General features: G+C 48.3%; 1 protein-coding gene across 1 annotated transcript; it reads left to right on the top strand.

Annotated features, from left to right (window-relative positions):
* Positions 1-7131: 7131 nt before the first annotated feature.
* Positions 7132-10213, top strand: SRP14 (signal recognition particle 14). Its single transcript, XM_069729379.1, has 5 exons — positions 7132-7218; positions 7664-7736; positions 8791-8903; positions 8980-9012; positions 9391-10213. Exons 1-5 carry the CDS (start codon positions 7195-7197, stop codon positions 9478-9480), a joined length of 333 nt encoding a protein of 110 aa, XP_069585480.1. The 5' UTR covers positions 7132-7194; the 3' UTR covers positions 9481-10213.
* The last annotated feature ends 686 nt before the right edge of the window (positions 10214-10899 follow it).

The following is a 10899-nucleotide window of genomic DNA, read 5'->3' as shown; positions in this document are numbered from 1 at the left end:
GCAGGGAGAACACCCCACCCGAACAGGCATGGAATCCAAGAACGTGCCCATCCTCTCGCCGGTGTAGTGGCTATGGACCAACACGTCCCTGAGGTTCCTGGAACGTCTAGCCGCAATGCCGGCCCTCTCAGGTAAGTAGCGTGCAATGACAGGGTCTGCCAATAGAACATGCCAGGATTTTTGGAGGATTTTTTTTTTGTATGATGCTTGGCAATATGTGACCATTATACTCCGTGGACTGTTTCTCCTGGGCATGAGCCTCCTGTTGTTTTCTCTGCAGCGTCCCGTTCTGTGGCGCCATGTCTCATGTCACTTTCCATACACTTGTTGTATTTTTAGACAAATAAAGTTTATATTTTTTCATGATACTTTTTGGGCCGTTAGTCATCTTTTTTCTCTTTGTTGTTGGTATGTTTTTGATGATAGGCCGTATAGGTCTTGCTGTTACTAGTGGTACAGATTTCTGATTCTAACTAGTGTTACCATGTTAGTTGGCTATATTTTCTGGTATTTATTCCAAAGAGACATTGCTCAGCCCTGAATATATGGGTATTGACCGAAACGTCAACCCACCAGTCGCTTTTGAATCTACTATAAATAAACTTCCACTTGCAAGCATATCTTCCTTTTGAACGTGTGCAGTGATCTTTATATCCAGTGACTTTGGAACTCTCAGTTCCCTTCACTAGCACCGTCACCTTTACCCCAGTTGAGTGCTAGCGATCATAGCTTTTGAATCACTTAGAGGCTGACACCTCCCCTTTACTTAGAGCTATGTTAACTATTTTCACACATAACTTGCTGTGTGAACTTCGCATAAGTACGACACCATGCTCATGATGTTCCCCACATCAGGGGCGTTCTTTTAAGTGTGAACACGGAGTAATTACTTGAACCGCTTACTGAGGAATCCGCACTTTGCACTTTTTGCGTTTAGCTGCTTGTTGTGAATTCCGCTCTTGGGCTCCCTCCGGTGGTTGTAAGTGGCACTTTTGTGAGTTCTGCTCTTGGGCTCCCTCTTGTGGTTTCTAGTGGTATGGCTGCTCCTTGGAGTTAGCTGTCATTAGCTGCCTCCACTTATCGTCTCTTCTGCTCTGCTATTTAAGTCTGGCTCTTTCTTCAGCCTGTGCCACTTGTCAATGTTTCCTGGCTGGATTCACATCTCTGCTTAAATTCTCCTGGTTTCCTGACCAGTTCTGCAAAGATAAGTTCTGGCGTTGCTCATTTCAGTCCACATGTTGTGGACTTATTGTTCTGTGCATTCTATATTTGTCCAGCTTGTCAGTATGGATTATTTCTGTTAGCTGGAAGCTCTGGGAAGCAGATTTACCCTCCGCGCCTTTAGTCAGGTGTGGAGATTTTGTAAACTCTGTGTGGATTGTTTTGTAGTTTTTATACTGACCGCACAGTATCCTTTCCTGTCCTATCTATCAAGCTAGACTGACCTCCTATGCTAAAATCTGATTTCATTTCTGCGTATGTTATTTTCCTCTACTCTCACCGTCAATATTTGTGGGGGGGCTATATTTCCTTTGGGGATTTTCTCTGAGGCAAGATAGGTTTCCTGTTTCCATCTTTAGGGGAAGTTAGATCTTAGGCTGTGCCGAGGGGTCTAGGGAGCGTCAGGTACCCCCCACGGCTATTTTTAGTTGCGCTGCTAGGTTCAGGGTTTGCGGTCAGTACAGATACCACCTCCTTCAGAGCTTGTCTCATGTTGTTCCTAAACCACCAGATCATAACAGCTGCTAGCGCTTTCAGTGAGTGATAGAGCTATCGATGGACATCTGGAATATAGAATTCTTATAACCTCTCCCTGTGAGGAAAGCAATGCTACTGTGACGACCAGGACCCCGTGGTGCCACACATGCGGTCTCTTTCAGATGGCAAACGCGTCTAGAACCTTGCTTTATGATGGTCACCGGGCACACACTGCACATCTCTTCCTCTCTGGTCCCCGCTGTTGTTGGCCGGGGACGCTGACCTGAGCGACGCTGATGCTCCCAAGACGGAGCACTCCTCTCTCCGGCTTCTACAGCACGCCTGACCCTTCTCTCGGCTCTGTGTGCACGGCTCTGCTCTTTCTGCACTGCTCTGCATGCACGGCTCTGCTCTGTGTGCACGGCTCGGTTCTGTGTGCATGGCTCGGCTCTGCTCTGTGTGCACGGCTCGGCTCTGGTCTGTGTGCACGGCTCTGCTCTGTGTGCACGGCTTGACTCTGCTCTGGTGCACGGCTCTGTTCTGTGTGCACGGCTCTGCTTTGTGTGAACGGCTCGACTCTGCTCTGTGTGCACGGCTCTGCTTTGTGTGCACGACTCGGATCGGCTCTGCTCTGTGTGAATGGCTCTGCAGACGACGGGGGCCCTCTCTATGCGGCCCATCGCAGTGCTGGTACTCTCTGGTGGGGGCAGTGGGAGCAGACGCGCTTCTTACCGCTCTGCGTGCTGCACTGACCTGTTGTGTGTGGTTTCTGCTTTTATCCCCCGGCTGCTGCGTGCGCTTTCCTCTTGTCTCTCCTCGCTCTCCTTGGTCTGCAGGAAGGTCCGCCTCGCTCAGGCTTCCACCAGGCAATAAGGGAAGGTCCGGCTCACTCAGGCTTCCCCCAGGGAACAGGGGATGCAGCCTCTCTAGTTCCGGACCCGACACACAGGTACCCGCTGTGTGGTCACCCCCCTTACAAAGGTGGACAGTTATTGGCGGCAGTGGTCACATGACATTGTATATGCTAGGACACCTGCTTAGGACACAAGGCTGACAGTCATTACCTGCAGCGGTCATGTGTCATTGTGCAGCGCCCCAGAGTTCTGGTCGTTGCAGTAATGTTATTCTTCCACCAGGGGGAGTGATATTACGTCTGAAGGCAATAAAGGAGATCTTCTCATCAGGTAACACAATGCATGCAACATGGTCACACTCCAGAACAGAAGGGGGAGCTCTAAGCCTGTTTAAGGTGAACTCCCCTTTATAAGATCCTGATCTGGAGGGAAAAGGGGTTCAGAGTGCAGTTCCTGTCAGGAAGACAGAGGGACAGGACAGAGTCCTGGAGCCTGAAGTGCTGCAGCTCCTGAAGGAAGACACTAAGCGAACATATTGCAGAGAGTGTGCCGGAAAGCAGAGCACAGGAGAGGAATATCAGAGGGAGATCAGCCAGGAGCAAGCTGCTTCCTTCTGAAGCGCAGAAGCCGGTAGCCAGCATACCGAGGGAGTAAGGATCTCTATGCTTTACTTCAGAGACTGGCAGGACAGTTGATTCCACGTTGGCTGCCCGACCATATACCCAGGAAGCACGGTGGCAACTTGTGGAGGCCGGGGCGTCTCTAGGGTCCCTGTAAAAAGCCTCAGGCCATCAGTCATACGGGTTTGTCCTATCCGTCAGGGGGACAGAGAGGAAGAGACTTAACATCTCCAATAGTTGTGAGGACCTTACCGAGTTGCTCAGCAGGGAGGTACTACAACACTCAGGTGCTAGAGGAAGGCTACTGACTTCCACCTGGATAAGGGGACTCTGGATTTGCCTTCAGACCAGCCGGACGCTGCCTGCCCCGTGATCTGGTGCTCTGGACTGTGGATGCTGAAGCCTTCAGTAAAGGTAAAGAGACTGCAACCTTGTGTCCTCGTTATTCACTGCGCCTTACATCATCCACCATCCACACTCTGGGAAGCCCTGGGGACACACTTCACCTGTGGGAAGGTATACCATCCAGCTGCCATAACATCACCCCAGCGGACCCCTAAGCAGCGTCGGTACCGAGTTGCTCAGCAGGGAGGTACTACAACACTCAGGTGCTAGAGGAAGGCTACTGACTTCCACCTGGATAAGGGGACTCTGGATTTGCCTTCAGACCAGCCGGACGCTGCCTGCCCCGTGATCTGGTGCTCTGGACTGTGGATGCTGAAGCCTTCAGTAAAGGTAAAGAGACTGCAACCTTGTGTCCTCGTTATTCACTGCGCCTTACATCATCCACCATCCACACTCTGGGAAGCCCTGGGGACACACTTCACCTGTGGGAAGGTATACCATCCAGCTGCCATAACATCACCCCAGCGGACCCCTAAGCAGCGTCGGTCACCCTGACCGAATACCACAGGTGGCGCCACGAACATTATCCCTTTAAAGGCCTTTCCCCATCTTATCAATGGACCTACCGAGGGCCACGGACCGGGTCTGCCACCGTGACATCCCCACCGAGAACAGAAGGGCCCGGTACCGAGTAATCCCCTAGCCCTTGGGGGCGCTCCAATTGCTTACATCAGGAGACGTTTGGGGACTGCAAGTCTGACACTGATTGGATGCGGAGTGACAAGTGGGGGACAAAAGACTGTCAGTGATTGGCAGCAGTCATGGAACAATGGTTATGTGAGGACACTGGAGGGAAACAAAAGTCTGATAGTGACTGACTGCAGTGGTCATGTCACATTGTTAATGTCAGTATACTGGACAAAAGGCTGACGGTGATTGGATGCATGAGTCACAAGATCAGGACACCAGCAGGTGAGGTACATGAGGCCAGTCTCACACGTCCAGATAATTCCGGTACCGGAAAAATCGGTACCGGAATTATCCATGTCCGTGTGCTTACGTTGAACATCAGTGTGGCACACGTGCGGCAGCCGTGTGCCGCCCGTGTGCCGACTGAGGACCACACAGACCGTGCAGGAGACAGCGCTAGAGTTAAGCGCTGTCCCCTGCGTGCGGTGCTGAAGCCGGTATTCATCCCTTCTTCCCAGCAGCGTTCGCTGGAAAGAAGGAATGAATAATCTTTTTTTTAATTTATTTTTGTTTTTAAAATAAAGTTGCCGGTAATCTGCCCCCTCCCACCCCCTGTGCGCCCCCCCGCTGGCATTAAAATACTTAGGCCATGTTCACACAGTGCGTTTTTTACCGCGGAACCGCGGCGGTTTTGCCGCTGCGGTTCCGCAGCTGTTTTCCATGCAGGGTACAGTACACTGTACCCTATGGAAAACAGGACACACTGTGCACATGGTCCGGAAATTGTAAAAAAAAAGCCGCGCTGATTAGCTCCCGGAAAAAAGAAGGAGCATGTCAATTCTTCTTCCTGAACCGCAGCGGTTCTGCACCCATAGACCTCCATTGTGAGGTCAAAATCGCAGTAAAACCCGCAGATCAAAAATATATCTGCGGGTTTTACTGCGATTTGATGTGCAGAACCGCTGCAGCAGGAAGTGCGGGGGAGCGGGCGGAAGTGCGTGGGCGGAGTGTGGCTGCCCCCCCCCGTGCTCCGATCCCGCCCCCCCGTGCTCCGATGCCCCCCCCCGTGCTCCGATGCCCCCCCCCCAGTGCTCCGATGCCCCCCCGTGCCCTAATCTCCCCCCCTTATACTTACCCGGCGTCCCGGTGTCCGTCCGGCCGTCTTCTCCCTGGGCGCCGCCATCTTGCAAAATGGCGGGCGCATGCGCAGTGCGCCCGCCGAATCTGCCGGCCGGCAGATTCGCTCCAAAGTGCATTTTGATCACTGAGATATAACCTATCTCAGTGATCAAAATAAAAAAATAGTAAATGACACCCCCCCCACTTTGTCACCCCCATTGGTAGGGACAATAAAAAAATTAAGAATTTTTTTTTTTTTTTTTTCACTAAGGTTAGAATAGGGTTAGGGTTAGGGGTAGGGTTAGGGGTAGGGTTAGGGGTAGGGTTAGGGGTAGGGTTAGGGGTAGGGTTAGGGTTAGGGGTAGGGTTAGGGTTAGGGTTAGGGTTAGGGGTAGGGTTAGGGGTAGGGTTAGGGGTAGGGGTAGGGTTAGGGTTAGGGGTAGGGGTAGGGGTAGGGTTAGGGGTAGGGGTAGGGGTAGGGTTAGGGGTAGGGTTAGGGTATTTTCAGCCATTTTAGCCCTAAAAAGCTTCCTAGGAAACACACAGTAAAAAAAGGATAAAAAAACGCATCAAAAAACGCATCAAAAAACGCATCAAAAACGCATCAAAAAAGGACAAAAAAAGGACCTGCGTTTTCTGCCAAGAGCTGCAGTTTTTTAAAAAATCTGTCCTGAAAAAAAAAGGATGGAAATCCTGAACGTGTGAACATACCCTTACCCAGCTCCCTCGGCGCTTACATCCTCTCAGTGTCGCTGCTTGTCCTGTATGAGCAGTAACGTGGTGCCGCTTATTACAGTAATGAATATGCGGCTCCACCCCTATGGGAGGTGGAGCCGCATATTCATCACTGTAATGTGCGGCACCACGTGACCACTCATACAGGACAAGCAGGGACGCTGACAGGATGTAAGCACCGAAGGAGCTGGGTAAGTATTTTAATGTCAAAAATAAAAAAAAGATTATTCATTCCTTCTTTCCAGCAAACGCTGCTGGAGAGAAGAAATGAATGGGGCTTCAGCCCCACACGCGGGGGGGACAGCGCTTACAGTAGCGCTGTCTCCTGCATGGCACACGGACAGCATCCGTGTGCGGTACGTGTTTTACACGGACCCATTGACTTTAATGGGTCCGTGTGATCCGTGCGCTCCCACGAACACTGACATGTCTCCGTGTTTTCCAAACGGACAAACGGTCCGTGAAAGCACGCTGACATGTGCAGAGACACAATGATTTTAATGTGTCTACGTGAGTCAGTGTCTCTGGTACGTGAGGAAACTGTCACCTCACGTACCGGAGCCACTGACGTGTGAAACCGGCCTGAGGCGGACAGTGGAGGTAAGTAGAGTATTTTTTTAAATGTATGCAGCACCATAGGCCATTGATAGCGGCTACTCATTAGTGGTGGATGGCCTCTTTAAATGGAAAACTTGAGCACAGAGTAATTGGAACTGCTTATTTAGAGCGGTCAGTCTGCAAATGATCTTTCTAATCCCAAACTGTCATCTGCAGAACCTCCTACCCACAGGTGGCACTATGATATCTCACCAAACCTCTCTCCACACCATAATGTGACTGTGATTCATACCTCTCACCGATAGATGGCAGTCCTTATCTCACCAAACTTCTAGCCACAGGATAATGTGACTGTGATTCATACCTCCCACCGATAGGCGGCACTGATCACACGTACCACACCTCTTCCCACAGTGTCATGTGATTGCTATTAACACCTCCATCCGACAGATGTCACTGATCACATTTATTATACCTCGTAGTGTGACGTTCTATAAAGTACATTACTCTATCACCCGCACTTCCTGGTGACGTATTTCCGGTGCTGCTAGTGCTGAGCTCAGCGCTGGAGAAAGATGGTTCTGCTGGAGAGTGAGCAGGTAAGAAACTGAAACCGGCGCGGGCAATAGTGCGGAGGCCGAGACTTACCGGCAAGGGGAAAACGGACATAGTGTGCACAGTGATGGTGGCAGGAGGCGCTGCTGGACTGTAATACGCCACTAATATAGTGTGTGTGTGTGTGTGTGTGTGTGTGTGTGTGTGTGTGTGTGTGTGTGTGTGTGTGTGTGGCGACCTCGGGGGTCCTGCGCGTGTGGCGACCTCGGGGGTCGTGCTGTTGCTGATCACTTCCTCTGGGTGACCCATATGACTCCTTCTGTCAGTCACTGGTGACATGTATGGCAGGATTGGCTGCATGTGAGCGCTGCCTGGCCCTGGTGCTGATCAATACCTCGAATTATGGAATGCTACTTGAATGTCAGGTGAGCAATGTGCCTGTGATTGCCTACTGCTAATAATGCACGAATCTATTTTTTTTCCCCCAAGTTTTTAACAGAGCTCACACGTCTGTTCCAGAAATGCCGAACCACTGGAAGTGTCTTTATCACATTAAAGAAATGTAGGTATACTTCCTGCTGGCTGTCTAATCGTCCTCGCTTTACTGTGTAGATTGGGGAAGGACATTATCATCACCAGGTGTCCCGCGTGTATGGATTTACTATATAAATACATAATGGAATAATCCACCTCCTAACCCCAGGTTGGCAGCATCATATGTTGCAGGTTGTGTTAAAACCAAATTAGTTTTTAACTGTGACCTGAGTGAGCGATCTAAGTTTCCCATTCAAATCAATAGGTCTGTGAAAAAGAGCAGCACGTGGATGTCTTTCGAGCGCTTTCCAAATGTTACTATCTAATGGGCGTGAGATGCTTGAAAACAAGTTTTTGTGCATGTTACTATTTCTTTACATGACATATTCCCTTTGACTACAAATCAAGGCAGGGGAAAGCTGCACAAGCTCAGCCCTATATCAGTTGTGTTTTTTTTTTTTTTTTTTTTTGGAGCATTTAATTTTACAGTTATAGAAATAGTAGTGTTTAGGGGTGTCTTTTTTTTTTTTTTTTTTTTTTTTTAAAGCCTGCAGAATTGTTTACAGTTCTTGCATATAAGGTCATGTTCACATGTGATTATATCTGCAAATTTTGTCATTACTGGAAAAAAAGTGTCCTATCCTACTTAATGGGGGAAGAAAATCTCATTCTGGGCATGTAGTCTTAAGCAAAAAATCTGCAGAGCATTGTAGCTTCTGCAATGTGAACGAGACTTTATAAATCTCATCCATAGATGTCGGAGAAAAAAAATCTGCAGTGGTAATGTGAAGATTTTACACTTGACACGGAGTTCAAGGGGGAAAGTCAAATTCAATATAAATCAAGCTCTGAAAGGAATAACAGGACAAAAAAAACTTGACTTTAGTGGCATTGGTGCTAATCAAGGGAGTCTGAAAGTGTCACTGTGGTCTTTTTCTGCATGGATTATGTACATGTAGCCTCTATAGAAGCAAACCAATGTTGTTTGTTTTTTGTTGTTGTTTTTTTTTTTAAGTATGGCAAAAAATTGCTACATGTACCTACTGGTGTCCAGTAAGCCTATTTGTAATTACTACTTACAGATGATGGCCGGACGAAGCCAATTCCTAAGAAGGGCCATATAGAAGGCTTTGAACCAGCTGACAATAAATGTCTTTTGAGAGCCACCGATGGAAAAAGGAAGATCAGCACTGTGGTGAGTGACAGCCAGTGAGGGGCTGCAGTCTCCTCGTCATGTACAGCCACTCATTGCAGGTCTTCTGCCTCCACAGGTCAGCTCCAAAGAAGTAAACAAGTTTCAGATGGTGAGTGCTCCATTTGAAGGTGACTGGTGTAATGTTTGCTCACATTGGCCAGGTTTTTATCTTCAATAGGAAAACTATGACTTGACTATATTCTGGGACTTTTAAAGGGGTTGTCCACTACCAAGACAACCCCTTTTTAAACTGTGTTCTTACCCCAATAAAATAAACCTATACTCCCCTCCTGTCTCCGTTCCAGCTGTTTTGGCACTCGCTGTCCCAGGGCTGTGATGCCAGGCAATCAGCACTGGTGTCACTGTCTCCGCCTTCCTCTTCATGTTCATTTCAACAGGAGACTGACGATTGGGGATGAATATTTAGTTGAAGAAGGGTTGTTCTAGTAGTGGACAATCCCGCTAAGATTTCCCTTCTTTATTTCAGGCTTATTCCAACCTACTACGTGCAAATATGGATGGACTGAAAAAGAAGGATAAGAAAAGTAAAGCCAAGAAAAGCGGCGCCGCCCAGTAATGGACTTGGACGCTTATGATATAGATGAGAGTGGTGAGAAGAGCATTTGTGGCCGGTACTGATGGCAAGGAGTGGGTCCACTCACATACATTGCTGCGCTGCTGCTGCCTATTTTATTTTCTGGTTATACATATATAAAAAAAAAAAACCCAAAAAAACTTATTTGTAATTGGAAGGTTATTTTTCTTTATGTTCACTGTACGGATTGTTCAGTTAGGACACTTTTTTTATCGTTATTAAAATTATACTGAGTTTTGTGCACCCCAATTTGTCGGGTTTGCATTCTAAAATGCGCTACAAATGAAGTGAGCCTCAGCCAATAATAGCGGATCCTTGAGAGGACAGCTGGAAGCACTGATTTCAGATGACTCCAGTGATGAGGGGTACATACCTGAGCTGAATAGCTGTGTTCAATGGGAGCTGATCTGCAGTACCACAGAGAGCCACTGTACAGCGCTGTGGTGTCTGGCTCCAGTCGGAGTACCACCGGTCACTGCTGCGGCAAAGAACAGTTGATCGGTGGGTGTCAGATCTCCACTCATCTGATATTGATTACATCAAAGATCAATATCTTGGCTCTTAAATTATCTTCACACAAAGCTAATACAGAAATGTTGTTTTGCACTTCTGTTATGGTTAGGTGTCTTGGCCCATCTGCAGCTTAATGACCACATAGTGTCAGCATGGCAAGGATTTGATTCTGTCCATTCACATTATTAAACAGTTGTTCTTATCTTGCCTTCTGGAGTGTTCTGCTTGATTGACAGTTCATAGCCATGGCTTGGTAGTGCCACTGCCCCAAAGTGTGCATTGTGATGTGAGATTTGACTCTTGTAGAATCGGTGTGACCAAGCCATTTGGATGGCTTCTAAGAAGAGCTTATAAGCTCTACGGGGAAACAGCTAATAAGCGCTGTACTCCTTGCCTATAAGATCAGCCACTGTCTGCAGAGGTAGCCACTAACATGGGCAACAAGCAGTAAACTAAATGAAAAATCCTGAACACTGAACTCACCTTTTTATATCTGTGGTTGGGCTGGGACAAATTACCAAACATTTGCTGCAGATTACAGCTGACTTCCAGGAGGGTGGATATCCAACACACTGGAAATAGTAGATAGCAAATGTGTTTTTGTCTCTTTTGTCCTATTCAAAGGGCATCTCTGCTGCCATCTAAATGTGGTGCCAATATAACCTTAAGGCTTCTTTCACATTTCCGTCGGTACGCAGCCGTCGCTAAGCATCGGCGCGACGTACCGACAGACGTTGTTAAAATTCGGCACAATGTGGGCAGCGGATGCAGTTTTTCAACGCATCTGCTGCCCATTCTAAAGTCCTGGGGAGGAGCTAGAGATCTCTGCCCGGACATGCGCACACCAAAGTGCAGGATGCGACTTACGAAAAAACGTTCCCTTGAATG

The sequence above is a fragment of the Ranitomeya imitator genome, chromosome 1, assembly GCF_032444005.1.
Source record: "Ranitomeya imitator isolate aRanImi1 chromosome 1, aRanImi1.pri, whole genome shotgun sequence".
Lineage (NCBI taxonomy): Eukaryota > Metazoa > Chordata > Amphibia > Anura > Dendrobatidae > Ranitomeya > Ranitomeya imitator.
This window is presented reverse-complemented; position numbering and strand designations above follow the sequence as displayed.

What these genes read in the sequence shown, in the direction of transcription:
- SRP14 (XM_069729379.1), top strand. Translation starts at nt 7,195, where the DNA reads ATGGTTCTGCTGGAGAGTGAGCAG. An exon ending in AAAGGAAGATCAGCACTGTG is followed by an intron (nt 8,904 to 8,979) that starts GTGAGTGACAGC and finishes CTGCCTCCACAG; the next exon opens with GTCAGCTCCAAAGAAGTAAA. An exon ending in AAGTAAACAAGTTTCAGATG is followed by an intron (nt 9,013 to 9,390) that starts GTGAGTGCTCCA and finishes TCTTTATTTCAG; the next exon opens with GCTTATTCCAACCTACTACG.